The sequence below is a fragment of the Stylophora pistillata genome, chromosome 14 (assembly GCF_964205215.1).
Source record: "Stylophora pistillata chromosome 14, jaStyPist1.2, whole genome shotgun sequence".
Lineage (NCBI taxonomy): Eukaryota > Metazoa > Cnidaria > Anthozoa > Scleractinia > Pocilloporidae > Stylophora > Stylophora pistillata.
Window position 1 is genome coordinate 20,095,257 of NC_142532.1, and position 24,099 is coordinate 20,119,355.

Consider the following 24,099-nt stretch of genomic DNA (forward strand, 5'->3'; position numbering starts at 1 on the left):
TACGCTTGCCTTTCTCATGTGAATTGGTGTCAGACAAGAAGTAAAAATCCATAGGTCTGGGGGATGGGGGGGGTGAGGTTCAGACTTCTGTCACCCTTTCTCTAGATCTGCAACTGAGTCTAGCCTCTCGTCACCATCAGTCCACTAGAGACTCATTTTCTGCTTTTTGTAGGAAACAACAGAAAAGCATCACTGTGTTCTTTTCGAGAGCATCCACAGGTATCAGAGAAAAGGTAGGAACCAAAAGTGTATTCCTCTCCAAACTCCTATGAATAAAGTCCTGTGCATTCCAATGGTCCATAATACCTTTGACGTAAAATATTCTCAAGTACATCAGATGAGAAAGGCTGAAGTCGTGCTGTGAAGTGTAGCATTTTATCTCACTAATGAATGTCACCATGACTTCTTCCAGGGTAAAATTAGTTGATGTGCTCTCTGTAATGTGCAAAGGACAATTTGTGAGGAAAAAGGGTGTTTTTGGGGCATTAATTAGAGATCAGAGAATTTTCCAGAATTCTTGGCCAAATTGTGACAACCAGAGCTACATTTTAGAGGGAAGTTTGCTAAGCACTCAAGAAGCTAGAGTTGCTCTTGGCTATCACCTTGCACAACTCTTCAATGATACTTCTTTTGTTTCTGGCAACCTCCTGCATGCATCCATAACTCAATAGTGTGTGCTGTGGTGTTTACCATTTGTTAAAATCTATACCCCAAGTCAAACAATAATACATCCAATTTGTTATAGCCAGAATTTCTGAAATCAGTGACCTGATCAGTTGTGTTGCAAACTTACCAACTGCTATATTAACAGCAAAGCTGCTGTTGATATTCCCTTTGACAGCAATGCTTTGTACATGGACACTGAAACTTCCCCTATCAGCCAATGTTGAGTTATCTGCATTGGAGAGAACATTCAAGTCATATAATTTATTTATTAATAAGTATGTATTCATTTGATAATTGTTAAGTGCTTCTGAAATTAATGTATTCACAAATTTAAAAGGATGCACCAGACATACAAAAAAATTCTTCTCCTGATAACTTCTTGATCAACTGCGTGTTTTTCCTTTGCCCTCAGCTTTGTATCTCATTTAAAATGAAAACACAACACAAACGCAACAGCTACAAGATCCAAACAGTCATCTTCCATGATCACTGCTATGTATTGCCCACTAAATTAGACAACAGAATTTGGTTTTACAGATTAAGAAACTCTATACTTACTGCAAAGAATTCTTCAATAAATTATGATGGCCTGAACTATTTGTATGTATGTATGTATGTATGTATGTATGTATGTATGTATGTATGTAATGTATGTAATGTATGTAATGTATGTATGTATGTATGTATGTATGTATGTAATGTATGTAATGTATGTATGTATGTATGTATGTAATGTATGTAATGTATGTATGTAATGTATGTATGTATGTATGTATGTAATGTATGTAATGTATGTATGTATGTATGTAATGTATGTAATGTATGTATGTAATGTATGTAATGTATGTATGTATGTATGTATGCAATGTATGTAATGTATGTATGTATGTAATGTATGTAATGTATGTATGTATGTAATGTATGTAATGTATGTAATGTATGTAATGTATGTAATGTATGTATGTATGTATGTATGTATGTATGTATGTATGTATGTATGTATGTATGTATGTATGTATGTATGTATGTATATGTATGATGTATGTATGTATGTATGTACAAATTAAAGTATACTGAATTGACCACACCACAGATGGGACTTAATATAGCAGTTTAGGGCCAGTACAAATAAATGAATTCTTGAATGAATGGATAAACCGTGTTTAAAAATTCTAATTAACAGGAGGCAGACCAGATGGGTATCTACAAAGTACAGCCAAGGAGTTGAACTCAAGGAAACCACACTGCCTCCTGCTAAAAACCCTTTCATTCCCAGAATTGATTAACATGTAACTGCTCCCTTTAATAATCATACATTATCCAGCAAACAGGTAATGAGAATACTTAAAATTATCTGGTAGAAGTTGTCTTGATTGAACACCAAATTCTGCCAACTAAGTTAGAAGGAAATGTGTTACAGGTAGAGGAGAGAATTAACAATCTTATCTTGGGAGTTAAAAAGAGCTAAATATACCTTATAAACCAAGTGCGAGGGCCATACTGAGAGAATATCAGCCCGAGGTCTTGAGAGTACGGACCGAGCGCAGCAAGGTCCATACAAAAAAGACCGAGGGCCGATATTCTTCCAGTACAGTCCCGAGCAAGCTTGGTTAATAAGAGATTTATTACACGAGTGAAGTTCAAAGGGACACAAGTGCGGTATCATTCGCGACAGTGCCCTGTCCAATACTGAGAGAATATTGACTGGCAATAGAGCATTTTGATTGGTTGATTTTAGTTATTGGCCCTCTGACTTCCCAAGTCATGTAATAATTTACATTTATTCAACAGTCCCTGGCTGTATTTCTTAAATTTGCAAACCCTTACTAAGCATGTAAGACCTAGTCAAACCTAATAATAATGTGTGCAAAAGCTTACTCCAAAAGTGCATTTAGTTTAATTTGTAACTTACACAAATGCGGGAGGTCACTTTCCTGTGCTACAACATGCCATTCAATCAAAGCTCCTTTGGGTAATGCAGGCACAATGATATACGACATTAATCCTGTTGGTGATCCACTTTCTGTCTTGTTGCTCTCACACTGTTAATAAACAATAAACTTATTTTAAAAAGGTACAGAGTCAGTTAAAAGTATGTTCACATAACCATGTTATATCAGGAAAACACTGCTCGAACTTCTACCACCATATTTGGGCAACAAATGCATCCTTGCCTCTGATTGATTCCCTCATAAAACCCAGCCTGTTTTAAAACAGTAGAGGGAATTTAGATGCTTCTAAATTCTATGCTTCTGGTGGCAACTTGTCAGAGTCATGGTGCAGACCTATTGGTTAGCTTGCGAAGCCCTAATCTCCCTTGCAGCCATTTTTAGTCTCGTCACGCAACGCTCCTCCCCACAAACTATTTGAAAACTGTTTGTTCACAAGCAGTTTGTGGGGAGGAGCGTTGCATGACGAGACTAAAAACGGCTGCAAGGGAGACTAGCGAAGCCCATGCTTTTTGTTTAAAAGCTGATTAGCACTAACCCAAGGTTAAACTTTAATGCAGCTTTCTTTAATTACTTTGTTCAAAAGTCTGTTTGGGATAATTTTCTCTATTCTCTTTAGAGCATCCAATCACAAGATTGTAGAAAAAAAATTTAGGATGGATTTTGTTTTAAAGATTTAATTCAGATCTGAAATCAAATTTCACACTTAATCCTGGGTTATCTTAACCCAGTTTTGAACATGCAGTCTGACCCTGGACCAAAAGCAGTTCCTCCTTTTTGATGAAGTCCGAAAAAAAAAAAAAAATAAGAATGATGGCAAGCATTGAGCAGAACTGCGGGAGTAAGGCCACTCCTGCAGTTCCGTACAGCATGCTTACAATTTTTTTTTTTCACAGATTTTTTTGAACTGGTGCAACAGAGGAACAAATTAAGGAACTACTCATAGTCGAGGAAGAAAAAGAAACTGGGGTTCCTTTTACCTTATCTTTTAATGCATGGCTCCAAGCATTCTTTGCAACTGGCACAAAGACAGATGATGTTAGAAAACAAAATCCATGCACGACATTTTGTAGCGATTTGGCCACATTCAGTGCTGTTAAGATTCTGTCAACGTGTTGCAGGGACAGAGGTGCCTCCATTGAGATGCCACCAGTCACCATTGACATTGTTGGCGGCCACAAACCAATGGAACCAGAGATAAAGATGGTATCTCTGACCTGCAGAATAGAGAGTGGGTGGTATAGAATTTCTCATTACACTCCTTAGTCTCAGATTGAGGTCATGAGGACAATAATAATAATAATAATAATAATAATAATAATAATAATTTAATATTTATATCATGCAAATCAACATGTGCATATGATCAAATGCACATCACAACACTTTTCGGGGGACTTTGGCCCGACTACATCAGCAGTTTACAAACAACCGAAGGAAACTTATTTGAAGATGCCCCCTCCCCCCCAATTCCCAGTAAACAGGCCAGACCACATCACAGTAATCTTGTGAGTGGGTTCTTTAATGTCCCCTGCCTAACCAAATTAATTAATTAATAGATGCAGGAGACAGGACCTACGGTTTATTTGAGAAGACTAGAATGTCTATCCACTTCTTGATATCATAGAAAGGGAGCGTATTCTCCTCAGTTATTTTAAGACCTTGAGTGTTGGTCTGGCTAGGGCTCGAACCATCGACCTCAACCTCCCGCACAACATTCCAGCGCTCTAACCATTGAGCTAACCATGAAACAAAGGAAATGTTTACTGAGTAAAGAGGCTCTTGATTGTTAAAAAATTGTTTTTGTCAGTACCATAAAAAAATGTATTAGAGAACAGTATAGAAAAAATGTATGTTGATGTCAGGGTGTAAGGGACAAAGCTAAGACATCAAGTCTACAGCAATCCAGAACAGTAGGGAACTATTATTAATAATAACCACCCAAATCACTAAAAAAAAATTTGCTGTCTTAAGCAACAGAAACATCAAAATACAACTCTGTGTAAATATTCATTTACTGCAATTCAGCATGATATTGAGATGCTTTTTGGAATTCTTATCCATTTCCTAGAATGTGCTAACAGCTGAACATTTCACGTGTTCCTCTTATACTCCAAGCAATATCTTTCAATGTAGAGCCAGGCATGTTACTAACCATTTTGCCAGCCATTGCATCTCCCATATGGCTGATATCAAACTATACAAACGAATAAAGGAGACAAGTTTCTTAAGAAACTGTGGTGCTGCGTCCATGGGGAATATAACAAGGTGACTTTGGTTAGATCAACTTAGTTGATGAATGAATGAAAATTGGCCACCTGATAAAGAGTTTTAAAGCTGACTTTGAAACTCTACGATGGCCAATTTAAATTATCAGCTCAGTGGATAAAACCCAAATTACCTTGATATTAGTACAACATGCATAAATCCTACCTCATAGCTGTAATTATAGATTAATTACCTTTGTTGCCTGGCTGTAAGGTCCAATATTTGCTGGTGCCCAGTGAGAAATGCTCTGAACATGCATAGCTTCTCGCATAGAATTGTTAGCACCCTCAGCCGCATATACAAGGCAGTCAACTTGAATGGAGACATCTTCTGGTAAGTTAAGCTGAATACAAGCCCTATAAAATGGTAAATGGTCTGGAATTACCAGTACAATGATTCACTCCTGACCACAAATTGGTTCTAGCATTTCCCTTATCAGATTTAGCAAAAATCAACAAGTTACTGTCTTATCTTAGCAAAAGAATTCCCTTTCATTTAAAAATCTTACTTGACCAGAAAAAACACGCATCGGCAGAAAACTACTCTTTCCATTTGCTCACATGAGCAGCATACACCCATGGGCAAGTGATGGATACTGAATTGACCAAACAGAACATGCACTTTATTTTGGTTATGTTAGAAAACCAAAGTAATCACAACAGCCAAACAGAGCAAAGGAAATTATTCCACAGAGCCAATGAGATCTCAAAGTACAAACTAAAGGAAAAACAAGCAAACTGAAGTGTAGGGACATGTGACCAAGTCCTGCTTAGATTAAGTTTTGATTTGGATATGTTGGAAAATGGTGCAATTTTCTGGATCAATTGCAGAGCATAGTATAAAAAAACAAAAAACAAAAGCAATTCCAAATTTTTGTCAACACTCCAATGGAAATTCCTCCAAAAACAGGCATTTACATTTGGTCATATTCCTTTGTAAGACAATTGGATGGAAATTACCTAGCAGGTGGATTCACTGATAAAAAGCTTTTGTAAACAGAATTAACTTTGGCAAAGTCATCCATGTTCTTCACAAATAGATGAACCATCATTCCATCAGACAATGATGCCTTCAGACTTGTGAGTGTATCTAGAGAGGAGATGAATCGGCACTTCAATAACTATACCATCACTTATGTTTATGATGCTAAATGCATAATTATGAGACTCTAAGATTGACGGCTCTAGTAACTTATGTTTACGATGCTAAATGCACATCAGAGTCTACAGTTAACAGCTCTAGAAACATGACTTCAACAAGCTTTCCAAGCCATTAGCAAACATCCCCAGCTGTACCAGAGCTGGCTTAGCCACCTAATGATAAAATAATGTTGAAATGATCTGAGCTGCTCTGGGACACCCAGTTGCCCTCACCTTTAAGACTCTGGAACACTTTTCTTGTTACATCTTCAATTGCCAACTTTTTCCCTTCATTATCACAAGAGCCATATATTCCAGAAAGCCAAATGTAGTCACCACATCTGCTATAGAGGATTCTACCTGATGAAGATATTGAGACAGTTGTATAATAGCTGTTCAACCCTTCAAATTCCCAGATCTGGTTGTAAATTCTCCCCTCTAGCTGCTACACATCTCTTTGTAAATTAGTTACAAGAATTTGGTGTCAGGTAAAGATGAGAACATCAATCTGATAAGTTTGTCTGAGTATTCTCAGAACCTGTTTGCAGGATAATTTATGAATATTAAAGGGTGAAGTTAGATGTTGACCATCTCTGGGAATTAAAGGGTTAACTTGTAACAGTTAAAATGTAAATGATGGGGTGCATGAAAGAAAGCTCTGCATGCATTCTGATAGACTGTTACATTCTCCTTCCAAATTGGCATGTACCATATTTTAATGTGCAACCCATGGAGTTAACGATGCACCAAAAGTCACCTCTTAACAGCCCTCTGTTAGTGCATATAATTTTTTATTCTCCACACCATTCCCTATACCTTTCCAAAGCTGGGGCGGATCCAGGATTTAGTCAAAGAAGGTTCAGGGAATTATCTTAGGGCATGCTGCCCTGGGAGATTTTGAAAATGAGGTTTTTGGAAACACGATTTCCAGCACTTTGAGGGACAATTTAGGGAGTTCAACCGAACCACCCAAACCACCCCTGGATCCACCTCAGTTATGGTATTACTGACAAGAAAAACTTGTTTAACAATCAAGAGCTTCCTAATAGTTGGTGATCATTTCCTTTATTCTTGTGACCTTTTTATCTGAGTCAAAGGTGATAATGTAAGGGGAGATTACTTACACTAACCCCTTGAAGTCCCTCATAGGGGTTGAATAGTTAAACATCTATTCTAGGCACCCCTTCAAATGTACTCTGCAACTGCAGGTAAACTACAGGGACGCACTTGTGCTGTGTGGTCTTCGCACTCTCTCTGATTGGCGTGCCGCTGCATGCACGAAGTTTATCCAGAGAGTTCGGGACACTGGTGTCTTTGCTAACTTGCTGCCACATCGCACAACTGTGTCCCGTGGATACAATCTACGCTCAGACACTCTTAGAGATGATCCTGCTATGGCTTTTACTAACCGTCTCGATAAATTTATTACATTATAGATATTCTTAGAACTTTAAATGTTTCATGTTATTGTATAGATATGATTTGTATCCTGACCACTCTTGTAATTTAGCTGTAAGCTACAAAAAGAGTAATTAAACTGATTATTATTATTATTATTACTATTATTATTATTATTATAACCTAGCATGTGAGCTTGTAATCAAAGAACTGATATATTCTACCTCGAAGTTCTTTCCCTAACTCTGGTTGACTCTTGGGAATTTTTATATTCAGTGGCCTCTCCGCAATTCCCTTTTCTTTTATATCTGTTGTGTTGTCTGGCTAACAGAAATAATGATTCCAATCAGAGAATTACAACGATAGTTACAAATTGAAAGATTTAGAAAAGGAGCACTAAGAAATTACTCTAAGTTGTTGCACAATTAGCACCTCACATTTGCACATGTAATTATCACATCACCATCTACACACAGGCCTATATAAATCTGTTGACAGGCCTCATTAAATATTCACTCTGAACACAAAAAGTAATAGTCAACACTGTTGACATCATTAAATTAAAGTAACTATTTATACCCTTAAAAGCATCATAGAGTGAGCTCATAAAAAAAAGGTTAAATCTGTTTATGAGCCAAGTGGCCCATTAGCAACTGTGGTAAGGGTGGGAGCCACCCACTGACAAAGCATTTTTTCGTTTGTTTATTTGCCTCTTCCATTTGCTAAAGATAACTGTTTGGAAAAGGAAGTTGAAAAAGTCCTACCAGTATTTGCAACTTGTCAAATAATTCCTCACATTTGTGGTTTTTTAGCCCCAACTCCGAATTAACCTGGAAAGATGGAAAGAATTAAAACCAATTTGAGAGGTGTGGTACTGGTGACTAGATCCAGGACCTTCTCAGCATGCATGTCAACAACAGCAGAATACAACATGGTGGTTTTACATTGAATGCGTCTCCATTACTTTGTGTTACAAATACTACAAAAGGGTGCTCAATCATTGTGTGAAATTTCTGCTGCAATAGACTGCTCATGATCTGCTTTGATTGCTACTATGCATCTTTTATTTCAGCATTTTAAAAAAGAAATGTTAGAACAGAGGAATTGTGTAAAGTAAGAAGAGAACATTTTCTAAGTCTAATTCAAACATCGTTCTAGAATTAGAATTAGAGAATTCTCTAAGCTCCTTTGGTTGATGAATATCTCGCTCTGTATTAATCATTTCCTTTACTTTTAAAAACTAAAATTTAAAGTTAATTCACTGAAAAATAACTATTGAGAAAACACCATCTAGCAGATAACTCCATCCATTCTCAACACTTGTTTGCTGAAAAATGTATGAGTGTTGTTAAGAGAAGTTGCATGTTTATCAGAAAGAGGAGTTAAAGGGTTAACTAGCTGATACCTTATCAACATCTTTATCCTCTACATGAATTTTCTTGAAGCACAGGAAGCCCACAGGAGCAAAGGCATCATCTGAATGAATGACACTTTCACTTTCTTCTCTGGTAAGCAAATAACAAAAAAATAACAATTCACGCAACGACATAGGATTCCTGTTGAAGCCAAAAAGACAGTGTGGTATCCATTCTTCCCAATATTGTAAGTTTTTCAACTAAATGCAAACTATATATATTAATTTCATTCACCAACCAGTTTCAGAAGAATTTTTAATTAATTTTTATTATAATGAACTCCACCTTTTTTTGCACTTGGTAAGTATTCAAAAATCCAATGTTCAGGGAAAGAGGTAGCATCTATAGAGAAACACCACCTTGTGCCTCAGGAAAAGGGAGGTTGATAAGTTCATATAAGGGACTGCCAATACACCTTCCTCATTGTAGGGTTAAATTAATATACACTCAAGGATTATAACTTACATCACTATTCTCTTCTTAAACAAAGGACAATCCAGAGTAAAGGTTTCATATTCTCCTCCTTCTCCACAAACATTTGAACCATACTTGTCTTTCTAGTATAATTGTAAAAAATATAATAAACAGAGGATATTACTGGCCGCACACGAATACATGATGAATTCTCAGTAATACTACACAGTCCAAAACATCTAATAGGATATAATTTTATAAAGTACATGGCAAGCCATATACATTATGTTCTAAATTCATTTGATGATTGTTTTGCTCACCAGGTTACACATTAGAGAATACACATCTGCTATGGGCAGTCCCAAATGCCTCTTTGGACTTAGATCTATAAACAGCCATTAAAAAAACAACATGTAAATAAAGAAGGACTGGTGAAAAAAATAACGAGGTTAATAAAGATCTGAAATTTTTAATAGGAATTGCAGTTAGCTTCTTGCATAGTTGGGATTCCATGTTTGGCTGTGATGAAAAAACTAGGAAACAAGTTTGTCAAACATTTTAGGTAATTAACCCAGGCTTTAATTCCTAAGAGTGAGCAAGACAGAATTTCTCCTTACAATATCAATACAATATCAAGCAGACATGTGATGAGAATAAAGAAAAATATGAATTAGGGGATTATTAGTTGATCCAATACCAAATTCCCAAAACTTGCATTATAAGATTTGTATAGCAGACAGCAAGGAGAATTACCAACAAGATCTTGGGAGTGACAGGGTTAAATTAAGGGGAAAATGTGGTTCCATCATTAATCCTCATTTTTAAAGTTTCTTTGAATAGTTTTCAGCCAAGAGGTATAAATTTTGTTTAAACATATCTTCTCATTCAAGGTGACTCTGAGATGAATGAACAGTTTTCTTGTTCTCAGCTTATTTCAAAGGCCAAATGCAGTGCAAGATTTTCGTGTTCCTATTCTTTATACAAAATAAGCTGTGTTCACTCAGCTACAGAGACATGAATGAAAATTACAGACAAGTGTGTATACCCATTGCAGCCACTTTTATCAAAATGGCTTCAACTCCAGAGGAAATCATTTCACCGAGCAATTCTGTTTGATCTCGCCGCCAAAGATAAGCCAGTGAAGATAATCCCAATCTGGAGCAGCTAAATATGAAACAATAAAACAACTTGCTAATTCTAAAATTATGGTTACTGGTAATTATAAATTCACAAGTTGTAAAGCTAAGATAGGGATCATCATCTTGGTGAAGTTTAACTCCCAGAAGTGATTAACATGTAACTTCTCTCTATAATATCCAAACATTACCCTGCAAACAGGCAATGAGAATACACAAACTTATCATGTAGAATTTGTTATCTTCATTTAACACCAAATTCTTGACACCAATTTACAAGGAAATGTGTAGCATCTGGAGGGGAGAACTAGAAATCAGATCTTGGAGTTAAGGGTTTACTTAAACTGACTCGCAAGACAAAGAATCCTTACTTTCGTTTACAATACAAACACATTCAATAATTCCTTTTATTTCAATACATAAAACCCATTATAACCCATTAATTTTGGTGTGATTTTATTGGTTACTTTATGTCACGTGGCGCAAAATCACAGGACAGTTATCACGCAATAACCCCCGTCCGCGTCGATATTGGTCCTTCGATTATTTCCACGAAAAAGAAACATAGTCAACACAAGAGTTTCATCTTTTCTGTTCTCCTATTTACCTGGAAGGAAACCAAACTCATTTTTTTTTTTGCTTGCTCGCGTCAATCACGCGCATTCACCATCAGATCACCACTGGCTTTTTTACTGTGTTTACCCACAGTTTAATTGCGATTTGAAAATTAACAGGAGGGTCATAAAATAAATAAACCCCGTTCTGGCTTGCTGGTATGTCGGCTGATAATGTCCTTGGCTGAGAGATTGTCCTCAAAATTTCATATTTCCCCTCGAAGCTTCGCTTCTCGGCCAAATATTCATTTTTTGGACAATCTCTCCGCTGCGGACATCATCAGCCAACATACCAACCGCCTGAAGGGGTTTATTTACTAAATATTCAGACAAGCGTAACATTTCTGATATAGTGTACAAAGTTGTGAGGCAATCAAAACTCCTGTGACTACCAGAGTGTGAATCTCAGTATTTGATTGGCTAAGACAGGAAACAAACCCTGGAGTTTTTTGGGTTCAAAATGTGAACAAACGAAACTGAAGGTTACCCCTACTAAATGGGAAAAGTATCTGATGGAGAATTTTTCAAGTGCTTCTGAAAACCAATGTACAAATGAGATAAAAATAAAAATGTAATACGTCGTCTTACACATGCTCCACTCTAACTCGTTGATAATCAGACAAAATAGCTCCAGTCGACACTGCATCAAATTCAATTTTCTCCTGAAAGAAACAAATTAAGGTACATGTACAGTCAAAGAATGCCAAGCATATTTGGACCACAAAAGAGCCACCTATACAGGGAATAAATGAGATAACTGACAAAAGCCATGACTTAGATAACATGGGTGGAGGCGCGGTGGCCTCATGGTTAGTACGCTTGACTCCGAATTGAGTGGTCCAGGTTTGAGCCCTGGCCAGGGACCCTGTGACAGACTAGCACCCCATCCAGGGGGGAGTAGAAATACTCCCAGTCGCTTCATGTTACGGGGAGCAGAGCTAAGCACCAGCATGACAGGCTACTTGGTTCTTAAACAGATTTTTATATAACATGTGAACTGAAACACACACACATGGATCATATGAGGCATTAGGTGTATGTTGAAATGGTTTGTATCTTATTTTGCTACTTATGTTAATCCTTTCAAACCTGAGATCTCATTCGTAATTCTCCTTTCTGTCTGCCATACAATTCTTATTATGTAAGTTCTAAGAATTTGGTACTGGATCAACTAATAATCCCCTTATTGATGCTTCTCTTTATTCTCATCACTTGTCTGCTTGATATTTATTAATATTGTAAGGAGAAATTCTGTCTTGATCATTCATGGAAGTCAAAGGGTTTAAATGCTCCATTTGCCCTGTAAGTTTGTGTCCTATAAAGCCATGGCATATTTCCCAATCATGCTCAAGCAAAAATGGTACAAATTGACAGCACAAAAATACCTTTATATTCTTAAGAAGTTTATACAGGTCTTCAACTTCATCTCCTTGACTTTCTGTGTACACTTTTCCTTGATCCACTGAAGATCCCTCTATTGTTCCTCGATAGAGAGGCAAGTCCATGGCTTGTGCATACAGGTCTATCGCATTGTGACCCACAGTCTGGTACATGTAGCTGTCCAGTTCATCCGCTGGTGTAATTTAACAGTTACAAAATAGGATTGCATAATTAAATAAAATATTAAGTGTGGAATTGAAAGTTGAAAATGAGGCTAAGTGATATTGTTTTGCATCTCTTGTTTTGTGCTCAGGATAAAAGCAAACAACAAAATTCAATTATTCAATTATGCGATTCAAGAAAAGTCTATTACCTGACTTGTGAATTCTGCATTAATTGCACTTGAAAACTGATATCAGTTTTCACATGCAATTTAATGCCAAATTCCCTCATCTGGCGATGGATTTTCCTATCCAATATCAGGTGGACTGGTAGAATGACAAGCATGTAGGACTTCAACTCCAGTGCTCCTGATAGGAGCCCAGGACTCTGGGATTGAGCCTCGCCTCGGTCATGGTATTGGGGTCCTGGGTAAGACACTCTACTCTCACAGTGCCTATCTTCACCCAGGAGTACATTTTCATACCAACAAACTGACAGGGAAACCTAAGGAGGGGAGGGGAGGGGAGGGGAGGGGTGGTTATCAGAGATTGAATGGTATCTCATCCTGAGCAAGTAGCTAAAATCCTAGTCACTTCATGCTACCAAAATTAATTGAAAAGTCTGGCTAGAATAGGCTATATACAGCTTCCCTACCATCCCAAGAATTTTTTTGATGCTAGGGAGGGTGGGGGGCAGCTGTACCTACGACTGGATGGATAACTAGACAGTTTTCAAATTGTTAGGTCACTCTAGAATCTCAAAAGGCATCTACATGTATAATTTTATATACAGTTTGTTGTGACGGAGGGAAAAATAAAATGGTGTCTGGAGCAAAGCTCTTCTTCATAACAATCCCCTACCACTGTAGATGTATATTCACACATACCATCTCCTCTTGGCTTTAGATTAGCAAGTGCAATGATAGTGTGACCTTGTTGAACGCACTGCATCATGTTGTAACAGCTGTCCTTTCCTCCGCTAGAAAGAAGAAATCAAAGCAGCCGTGATTCTCTGGCGCACGTGCGTTTCAAACAACAACAAATGTTACGATCTACAGTACAGTGTGTATCTATTTACCCTCAGAAGAAGTCAGTTACCTGATTAAAGCAACAACCCTCATCATTACAGGAAAAAGATCTCGTCGACAATCTCTGATAACGTCTACTGACTATTCCATTGTTTAACCAGGCTGTTTTTCCTTTGCTACCGGCTCGAATCTGCCGCCATTTTGTACGCACAATAACTCAGCGGATGCCGCATGAATATATGCGTGAATTGCACGCATCTATAGTGCGCAGTATGTTGTTGTTTCGCGCTATCTCTTCCCGCCATATTTGAATCCGAATTGGATAGACGACAAATTTAGCATTCTTTTTCTCGTTGTTTACATCGGTGGTGGTTGAAAATCCAAGCGTGATGGATGATCAAAACGGATCTATAATAACTGAGGATGAAGCTGCCTTGTATGACAGGCAAATACGGCTTTGGGGCCTGGATGCTCAGAAACGGTAGGTTTCCTAACAGCTGTTGTCTGCTTTTTCTTCGAGTCGAACCTTTATTTGTAGTAGAAATTTGAAATGTTTCGCCATTGGATCTGTGCGAGTTCGAAATCAGAGAAGAAATCTTATTTGCTCGATTGAGCAGCAAGTGAACCCTCTTTTATACTATTTTGTCTTATGTTGTGGAATTTTTCGTTTCAGGCTGAGAGCTTCACGTGTTTTGCTCGTTGGCATGCGCGGTATTGGAGCCGAAATATGTAAGAATCTTGTGCTTTCAGGTGTGAAGTCCTTGACAATAGCTGATTCCAATCCTGTAAACGAACAGGATTTTTTGTCACAGTTTCTGGTGCAGAGACAGGATTTAGGAAAGAACGTGAGTCTTGTCATGTCTGTATATTTCTTTTTTATCATAGGTTACGTGATGTGCTTTTTCCCACAAAGGTAGTTGTCTTATTATGAAAGATATGTGGTATATTTGTCTTTGACAGTGTCTGACATCTCAATAACCTGAGTGGAAGATGATTTCTGCTTAGCCACTGCCAGTAAAAACGTCCCCATTCAGGGCCGTCCTTATATTAAGCAGGCTTCACACCTGGCAAATTTATATGCTGATCCTGGCGATCAGCAAAAATTTCCAGGTGTGCCTGGTGCAGGAAATGCAATTTTCACTGATTGCTACAATCAGCATATAAAATTGCCAATATCTGACATGCCAGATGTCTGTTATTTTAAACGCTGATTGCAGTAATCCAATTTGCCACCATTAGTGAATAAAATTGCCAGGTATGTCACCAGCTTAAAGTGGACATCCAGACCACACAATGAAATTTAATTCCTGGGTTAGAGCCATGTACTTTTTGCAATGTGAAGTAAAAAACCCCAAGTTTCTCAAACCAATTTTAAGAATACCAATGGTTTTAGATAATGCAACTCCTTCCTTGATTTTAATCTAGCGTGCGGAGTCTTCCCTCCAGAGGGCCCAGCAACTCAACCCTATGGTACAAGTAAAGGCTGACAGTGAGGATATTTCCAAGAAAAGTGATGAGTTTTATAGAGATTTTGATTTAGTTGTAGCCACAGACTGTTCTGCAGATCAGCTGGTAAGTAATTTCTGCATGGAACACTCCACTCTTAGTCTTACTAGTAGACAATATACTATCACAAGTGCTGCAATCTGATTAGCTACTGCACTGCTTGCTATTTTTTACACTTTTCATGGCTAGTGAGTAAAATAAGAAGTTTGGCAGTGTACTGTTTTAAACAAAATGAAATACTAACTTTTGTACGAGTAGCAGATTTACAATAAAGTAATTTTTTAATTGATATTGGCTTTCTCCTCATAAACTATCGCATCTTTAAATTAGCTGAATTATACAAGCAATTTGATTGGTTCTTATATGTGATCTATCGGAGGAAAGACTTGTAGGTGAAGTCATAATTACCAAATTTTAGTTTCTTTATTATATAAAAGAAATAGATTCCATGTTGGCATGGGTCTGTTCAATAATACATCACCAAGGACATAAAAATGTGATAAGGACATCACTGACTCACTCAGCTGCACCTTGTGTGTCAATTTTTTTGTTCTTACCTCATTTTGACCTGGTCTCTGATCTTTTACCGAACTGCCGCACAGTAATATGGAATCTATTTGTTGAATATTTAACAATTATTCCACAAGTGCGCATTGGATATGAGATGATAGATAGCCAACGAGGCGCGTAGGGCCGAGTTGGCTATAATCATCTCATATCCAACAAGTGCGAGTGGAATAATTGTTTTATTAAAAATGTTAAATTAAATTATTAATTTTTATTAAATTTTTTAGCTCCCTTTTAATTTTAAGCTGATGCGTATGCTTACTATATTTGTAGATTATGGTATATTGGCTCATATACCATAATGTCTAAGCCAATAAAAAGTCTTGAATTGCATTATCCAATGATCCAGTTTTTAATAAAAATTTTTAGCTCATAACCTGATTGTTAATGAGGCTGGTGACTTACATTCATGTAGTGCAGGGGTGGTTCGGGGGGGGGGGGGGTAGTTCAGTCAAACCCCCCAAATTTTCCCTCAAAATGCTGGAAATCATGTTTCCAAAGACCTAATTTTCAAAGTCTCCTGGGGGAGCATGACCTCAGACAATTTTCCAAACCCTTCTCAACTAAATCTTGGATCCGTCCCAGTAGTGATGTGTGAGAAGAGTTGAATATGCTGCTTAACAAAGCAATGTATTGTGGTTTGGGGTTAAGTTTCGTGTACAGCTAGCCCAGATGCTAGCTTCCTACTTGATGGAATTCCTTATCATGCTACTTTGATTAAGAATTATATTGTTTGAATTATTTGTTTTCTTTATTTAAAAATGGAATCACTTTGTTCCTTAGATTCATATGAATGATGTTTGTCATGGTAGTGGTGTAAAGTTCTTTGCAGCTGATGTGTTTGGCTTCTATGGATATATGTTTGCAGACCTTGGAGAGCACAAATATGTTGAGTATGTCAATGAAAGTTTGTTGTGACACTTTTAAGGAACATTAAAATTAGCAGCAATTTGATCAATTCCAGTCAGCACAGGGCTCCAAGCTGCAATAATTTTTTTTATCTTGGCAAAAAAAAGCTGCTGGCAACTAAATTCTTAGGAGAAGTTGCTTAGGGGTGTAAAGGAAAAACTGTAGTTCAGAAGATGAAGACTTCCATGTAGACTTGCACAGATGATATCTGGAGCCTCTTTTTGGTCAGTACACTCTGCATTTACAACTCAGATAAATTAGTGGTACCTTTTAATCTTTGTATGTTGTTTTTTTAACATGTAGAGATGAAACAATTTTTAGTGTAATAGAAAAATCCGAGCCCCAGATGGGACTTGAACCCACGACCCTCTGTGATCTAGTCGGATGCTCTAACCACTGAGCTACTGGAGACTCTATGGTGAGCAAGGGTCAATTTGTGGGCCTCGACTGGAACCGCATTGCGCGGCTACACAGCCAAGTATTGGTTAGCACCTGTGAAACTCACTAACAGCATCACACTGTCACATTAAAGCATATCAAGATGCTAAGCATCCGACTAGATCACGGAGGGTCGTGGGTTCAAGTCCCATCTGGGGCTCGGATTTTTTCTATTACACTAAAAATTGTTTCATCTCTACATGCTCACTTTGGAGGTTGGTTGGGCGCATCTTGATATGCTTTAATGTGACAGCGTGATGCTGATAGTGAGTTTCACAGGCGCTTACCGATACTTGGCTGTGTAGCCGCGCGATGCGGTTCCAGTCGAGGCCCACAAATTGACCCTTGCTCACCATAGAGTCTCCAGTAGCTCAGTGGTTAGAGCATCCGACTAGATCACGGAGGGTCATGGGTTCAAGTCCCATCTGGGGCTCGGGTTTTTTAACATGGCAGTATATTTCCAATGAACTCATGTCTTTCAGAGAGAAACCAAAGGTTGTTAAGGCACCAGAAAAGAATAACTCAGGCTCTGATGGCGAACCAGAAGCAAAACGTAGAAAAGTCGATGCTAGTGAAACCACCATAGTTCAAAAGGTAATGAATCTCTTTTAAAAGTTGTTTATTACTGAGGAAAATGTCTTGAGTAATTAGAATTTAATTGGGCGTAACTCACAGGACATTTAAAAAACTTGCCTTCAGGTAACAAGTGAGGAGATCTAGAAGAATAATAATTATTGAGGGAACTTTTTACAGTCAAACTGCCAATAAAAATATCAATAGGGTGACAGCTGAAACTGCATTGGACTTTGTTTTGTTCTTTGATAAATTTTTTAAATTTATGTTATGTGTATTATTTTAATTCTATATAATGCGATAAGTGTTTATGTTAAGTTGTTTAGTTTGCAGAATTCTACAGATTGAAAGCTGCATTGTCATGCAAACTAGATGACAGACCTGTAAAGATTTTGAAAAGATTACCTTCTGTATATTTTACGATGAAAGGTATGTGAAAGTTATAAAAGCTTCTCATTGATTGAGTTTAATTTTGTTATGGTGGAAAAATCTACTTTGCTTACTCACTGGCCTGTCAGAAGAAAATTCTTATCTTTGCTGACCTTCATCATATGTATAGTTAATTTATTTGATCTTGACTTTACTGTACAGTTCTTCTAAGATTTCGCAGCCAATATGGCCAACTCCCACAGACTTCCACAAGTTGCGAGGACAAAGAGAAATTGTTAATACTAAGGGATGAAATAATGAAGGAACTGAACCTCGATGTGACGCTTCTTCCAGAGGAATTTGCTTCGTGAGTGTGTTCAGTGGTAGCTTTTTGTGTATATTGTGTCATGATTTTTCTCCCCAAACATATTTGTTATCCTAGACGTGAATCCGAATTCTACCTTAAGGGGACAGAGCTGAATAATGAAATGCTGCGTCAGGGGCTATGTGGTCAACAACACGGGCTCAAGTGTCCTAGGTCTAAAATTTTGCGGAAAATAATAAGGGCTGACCTTTAAAACTGAGGAACTCTGTTTTCGTTGAAGGCACTTTCCTATTTCCAAAGGTTGAAAGGAGAAAATTAATTTTTGAAAATTTTAAGGGTGTACCAAATTTTTGGAGGTTGTTCTGTAAAAGAAAAGCGGCAAGGAAAATGATGCCTCGGAACAACAGAATAGGAAATCAACCATGCGAACGACTCAAAATCCGTGTTTCCGCAGCAAAACCTGGTGCAAGCATATACGTTATTCAGCTCTGTCCCTTTAAGGTATTTTAGGTAAATTTATGTGCAGCAAGCTGATTTAATGAGTACCACTCGACATTGATAAAACCAAGGGGGAGGGGGGGTGAGGTCATATCAGCAAATTCCTTAGAAGAAACTTTTTTTGTGACAATTTAATCCAATATCACTGACGTTTTTCTGGAAATAATTCTACAGAAAATAGGAGCAGCCACTTAAGGAAGTGTTATTACACAGCATGTATCATTCAGGCAACTTGGGACAGTGCTGTCCAATTGTGAAACAAATAAATTGTGAACTAAAAGGCAGTGGTTAGACTGTGTTTTTCTATCAACTTGAACTGCAAAAAGTATCGGCAATAATTAGTGATTTGGTGATAAGAAAGTTTTTAAAATAATTTTCAACTGATAGGCACTGTATTGCAGAAGTGAGTCCTGTGTGTGCCATTGTTGGCGGCATCGTGGGGCAGGAGGTTGTAAAGGTATATTCACATAATTCCTACCACTCGATTGTAATTTGTAATTGTTTTTTTTTTTGTTTTTTGTTTTTGTTTGATTGTATAGGTGTCTCATTAATGGAACATTAGCTCTGTGAGATCTCTCCTGCCAAATTGTTCTTGGCGAAGCTTATAAATAAATAAATAAATATTCATAATAGTATCAGTACACTATTTTTTTGATAGGGAGGTGAACGTAATAACAGGGTTTGTACAGGTCGTGGAATTTTAATTTTACATTTTCCAGGAGTGGAAAGTTCTGGAAAAAAGACTGCAGGTCCTGGAAATCTGCTTAAGTCTAGCAATAAAGTTTTCAGAATTTAGGTTGTAAGAAAGAAATGTGGACCCTAAGGACAATTGATTTCGAAGTCTTTGGAATGATAGGGTTTAAGGTGAAATTTGGAGTCCTAGAAAAGTCCCTGAAATTTTTATCCAGGGTGCAAACCCTGGATGATGTTAATACTGGAGGCTTAAAACAATTCCATATAAAGAAAACTTGCTGCAGATTTGCTGATGGAACTTTTTCCAATGCTGTAACATGTTAAGGTGAAAAAAAAAACTGTGAAAAAAACTGTTAAAAAAAAAGGGGGGGTTCACAGACTCACTTCTGTGATTTTTCACTGACGACTTTTTTTAATTCTCTATCATTTGACAATACCCTTGCAAACTCAACTCTGGGCAACAAGAGGCTCTTGTTTCTCATGTGCAGTAATCATGGGCATGAAGGATCCACAAGGCAATACCAGGGAATTACCTCAAAACATGTCAGTGTTTGTACAATTCTTTGTGAGGGTCAAACATGATAATGATTTCACATCTTTAATGTCAATTCTTTCATCTGCGGTAGTGTATATCTGTTAGTCAGACTCATTTTACTCATATATTTAAGTAAGGATTGGGTACTCATTGGTTATTTGCAAAGTTCTTGTCATGAAATTTTTGGCATCTGTCACTGTGGTTATTAATTATCCTTCATACTCCCACAGGCTGTTTCAGGAAGAGATGCCCCACTGAATAACTTCTTTTTCTACAATGGTGTAGAGGGACATGGATCTGTGGAATGCTTCAAATGATGTTACAACATTCTTTCTTTCATCCATTAAGTTTAACTGTTAACAGGAAGCCTTGTTTAAGAGGACATGAATCATCAGCAGTCCGTAAACTTCCGTGTGTGGTGGGCTGTAGGGCGACCCCCACAGAGACAAATTACTTTGAGATGTGCAAATGACATTTTTTTTATTCTTCTTCTTATTATTATTATTATTGTTATTATTATTATTACTATGATTACTATTATTATTATCATTGCTGTATATTTTAATCGAGATTATCATTATTCTTATTAAAGATGAGCATTTTGTCGCAAGTAAATAACTAGTAATTAATAGTGAAAGATCCTTTCAAATGTAACTGATATTATTTAAAACTGGATCATTGGCTAATGCAATTCAAGACTTTTTATTGGCTTAGCAATTATGGTATACAAGCCAATATACCATAATCTACAAATATGGTAAGCTTACATGTCAGCTTAAAATTAAAAGGGAGCTAAAAAATTTTCCCTCAATACACATTTGTCTAGTATCTTGGGGGCGTTTTTAATAAAACAATTATTCCACTCACGCTTGTTGGATATGAGATGATTAACATCCAACTCGGCGCTACATGCCTCATTGGCTATCTATCATCTCATATCCAACATGCCCTTGTGGAATAATTGTTAGTTTAAAAACTGGATCATTGGATGATGCAATTCAAGAGTTTTCATTGGCTTAGCAATCATGGGTTATGAGCTATTATACCATGTGCATGTATGCAGATGAGTTACACTGTAAATTTTTTTGTATGTTGAAACATCCCATTTGTTCTATAAAATAAAGTTGGGAAGAGTTATCTATATTTTAGGGCGTTTTAAATTATCATCTCATATCCAACAGGCATGAGTGGAATAATTGTTAAGTGGTCAAGGGGTTTCTTTGCTTGTACTTGGGTTAATGTTTAAAATGAAGAAGGCTTCCTTATTTCTGTTACTTGTTCAACGATCAGTTTTCCATCTTGAGATTTTGATAGCAAAAGGAACACTGTGAATGCAGTCATACGGCTTTTTGTAGGAAGTTGTCTTTTATTGAAAAATGACAATTCACCTGTGGCTCGTTTTAATTTTGAAAATGTTGAAGATTTTCCTTGATCTGCAAAATTAAGTTTTTGTAGAAAAAAACCATCCCGCAAAATTAAATGTTTCAAAAACTTTCTTAACTTAGTCCACAGAAACCTCCAGGGGACTAGGCAGAGGAGTAAGCAGGTGGCAGGGGTGGGGTAGAGAGCAGGAGGCAAGCCCCTTAGTTTGATTAAAAAATTAATTCAGATATTTGAGGGGAGTACGCACGTACGTACGTGGAAAAATGAAAAGGAGAGGTTGTTTTTGAATGGGCATCATGGATGAGGTTGAAACAAAGTAAAGGCATGGCAAATGCCGCGTCGGGTCACTAAGGAACGACACCCTTCCCAGCTTTTTGCCATTTCTGAATAGTGTTTGAAATGGGTGAGATGTAAGATGTGGAAAAGTTCAGGACGGAACCTTGAACTAGGATAGCACGTCGGATCGAGCGTTTTACCATTATGATACGGACCATGATCAAAAATCTTACTTTATTTTCGCTGGCATTGTTCTCTTCAAGGAAAGGTCTAATCGCCGGTGGAATTAAGGTCTTGGACAGAACTCTTTACATGAAACTTCTCAGTACAACAAAAAACAGTGGAGCGACCCAACGTTCATGAAATCAATTCATCTTTTACTGAGATTGGCCAGATCCTCTCGGTCCACTAACTGAAGGACAAAACGGGCGGCCAGAGGCTGGCTTGAGGTTTTCCCAGTACGCTCGATTACCCCTGTAAAACCACAAGAAACACAATTGTCGTCAAAGAGCAGAATTCATATCGCGAGTGACTAGGTCGTGATTGGTATTTGAGCGCATTACGAATGAAAGCCAAAGTAATCACATCTACCAATCACAAAAAAAGGAGAATATCTCAAGGAGAACTTAACACTATTACCAGCAAACTGCCTAAAGCGCGGGAAAACGCGGGCGACCAGATTGTGTTTGGTTTTAGTTGATTATCTGATTGGTTGAAAAAGTGGCGCGAGTTTACTAGACTAATCATGTCTGATTGGCTAAGAGAGTCGGGTGGCGCCACTTACTAGACCAATAACAAAGCGAAGTAAGGATAACAATGATGCATTTTGGAAAACTTTTCGATGCTAATCCATTGCAAGAACTGAACCTTACTATACCGTACTTTGTTATAGAACTAATGTCGCCATGCAGGCGTTTAGGGACTTTAAGCAAACCACCACGGCTACGGCAACGAGAACGTGGAAAAACAATAGATCTCTAATTGGCAGAACAATAGCCCAGCACGTGCGTTTTAAAACTTTGTACATTTCTTAGCCGTCCTTTGCAAAACAACAACGTGAAATCACTAAAATTTGCGTAGTCTGCGAAGCGAAACCGCGGCGGCAAATTATAGTAATTGCCATTTGGAACTCAACGCTACTTTTATGCGTTATGTTGAGTTTGAGGTCTGGCGCCCTATGAGACGGTAAGCACATGCAGCCATTTTCGAAATTCTAACTAAAAGTAGAAACTCATTTTTAAATCGACATCTTCCGTGGAGTTGCCGTCCTGACTGCTTAAAGTCCCTATTGGTATTGTGTGAGGGAATGCTCGATACGGCCATTTTGAAATATTGTGGGACGCTTGAGTTTCTGTGTTCTAAGTTGTGTGCACTTGAGGATGAAAAAGAGTTTGAGTCACCGTTTCGTAAACCCACCTTGCTCGAACCGAGGATACTGAATGATGTTTGAGTGCTTCTCCCCAAGGACTATGCTTGTCGCTGGCGGCGGGTAATCTGCCTCGTTCAGGAGCGAGCTGAAAGAAAATTTGAAGTTATTTTCTCTCCCTCTCACGCTGATAAAAAAATTATTCAACTTTAGAGAAACTAGCCTCGTAGCTAAGTCGAAGCTCTGAATTTGTGTTTATTAATGGGTTATTCAGGGTTAATTATTTCCAAAATTTAGGCCGAAGGTCTTTTCATTACGAGTCGCCCACTCACGCTGTACAAATGTCGTGTGAACTATACAAACTAGCAGCGGACCTTAAAGAAAGCTGCCATCTCTATTTGCAGGCGCCCAAACAAAACCCTGATTACTTCCACCCACGTTTAAACACAGAACCCGCCAACTTTTGACAAAAGGCATTCATCATAAGCCAGCCGGGATATCTCGCAGTGGACCCGATCATATCGAAATAGATTTCCGACCGAAGACCTTACGGACTTTGAATTCCGAAGGCTTCGGACAAAACTTCTTGTTTGCAACTCTCGCCTGTAAGATCAAGATTTCGTGGAAACCATGATCACTCATATGGAGTCTACTTATCGTTTTAATTTAATTAATTATTTAATTTAATCAAGTTTCATTTTGACAAACAAATGACAATTACATCAATCGACTGATCAATCTGAGGTAGGTTCCTTAAAAATAAGCCACCTATTATAACATCAAATTTAAAAAAAAATCTTCATCAATCTACATTACCACTATGACTATACCTCAAAGTTCGATCTCTATTCTAAAATTATCTTAATAAAACGCCATTAGTTTCTTAGGAAAAATTGACAAGGTATCTGACTCTCTTATACTAATAGGTAATTCATTCCACAGGTAATAAATCCGGATAAAAAAAGAATTCTTAAAAGCGTCAGTTAACATCGTGACCATTATTATTCATTGAAGAATGAGTTAGTGCATCTCGTGACAACTCACATCGTTTCTTCTAACGTTGAAGAATGTCGCGAGAGTTAGATAAGAAAGT

At 37.6% G+C, this 24,099-nt stretch overlaps 3 protein-coding genes across 5 annotated transcripts in view; 1 reads left to right on the forward strand and 2 right to left on the reverse strand.

The window, feature by feature from the left end:
- On the reverse strand, positions 1–22,013 carry LOC111336499 (uncharacterized). 3 transcript variants are annotated; one of them, XM_088744426.1, is made up of 18 exons: positions 21,874–22,013; positions 13,428–13,519; positions 12,385–12,572; positions 11,588–11,661; positions 10,295–10,413; positions 9,570–9,634; positions 9,301–9,392; positions 8,826–8,925; positions 8,185–8,250; positions 7,645–7,744; positions 6,257–6,382; positions 5,843–5,972; positions 5,077–5,239; positions 4,771–4,812; positions 3,596–3,832; positions 2,579–2,708; positions 794–895; positions 1–435 (listed from the first exon to the last, which is right to left on the reverse strand). In XM_088744426.1, the coding sequence occupies exons 1-18, from the start codon at positions 21,888–21,890 to the stop codon at positions 137–139; spliced, it is 2,142 nt and encodes a 713-aa protein (XP_088600552.1). In that variant the 5' UTR covers positions 21,891–22,013; the 3' UTR covers positions 1–136. The 3 variants fall into 3 exon arrangements, with proteins under 3 accessions (XP_088600552.1, XP_088600551.1, XP_088600554.1); XM_088744425.1 differs by lacking the exon at positions 21,874–22,013 and adding an exon at positions 13,639–13,798; XM_088744428.1 differs by lacking the exons at positions 4,771–4,812; positions 21,874–22,013 and adding an exon at positions 13,639–13,798.
- LOC111336497 (SUMO-activating enzyme subunit 1) lies at positions 13,827–20,614 on the forward strand. Its single transcript, XM_088744434.1, has 9 exons — positions 13,827–14,049; positions 14,242–14,413; positions 14,994–15,140; positions 16,425–16,534; positions 17,471–17,582; positions 17,888–17,990; positions 18,153–18,297; positions 19,141–19,210; positions 20,212–20,614. The coding sequence occupies exons 1-9, from the start codon at positions 13,958–13,960 to the stop codon at positions 20,296–20,298; spliced, it is 1,038 nt and encodes a 345-aa protein (XP_088600560.1). The 5' UTR covers positions 13,827–13,957; the 3' UTR covers positions 20,299–20,614.
- LOC111336507 (betaine--homocysteine S-methyltransferase 1) overlaps positions 21,856–24,099 on the reverse strand; it is a 9,355-nt gene continuing 7,111 nt past the window's right edge. The window contains exons 8-9 of the mRNA XM_088744433.1: positions 23,057–23,154; positions 21,856–22,114 (exon numbers count right to left, since the gene is read on the reverse strand). Coding sequence (XP_088600559.1) covers positions 22,018–22,114; positions 23,057–23,154 — 195 coding nt within the window. The 3' untranslated portion in view covers positions 21,856–22,017. The remainder of the gene's footprint in view (positions 22,115–23,056; positions 23,155–24,099) is intronic.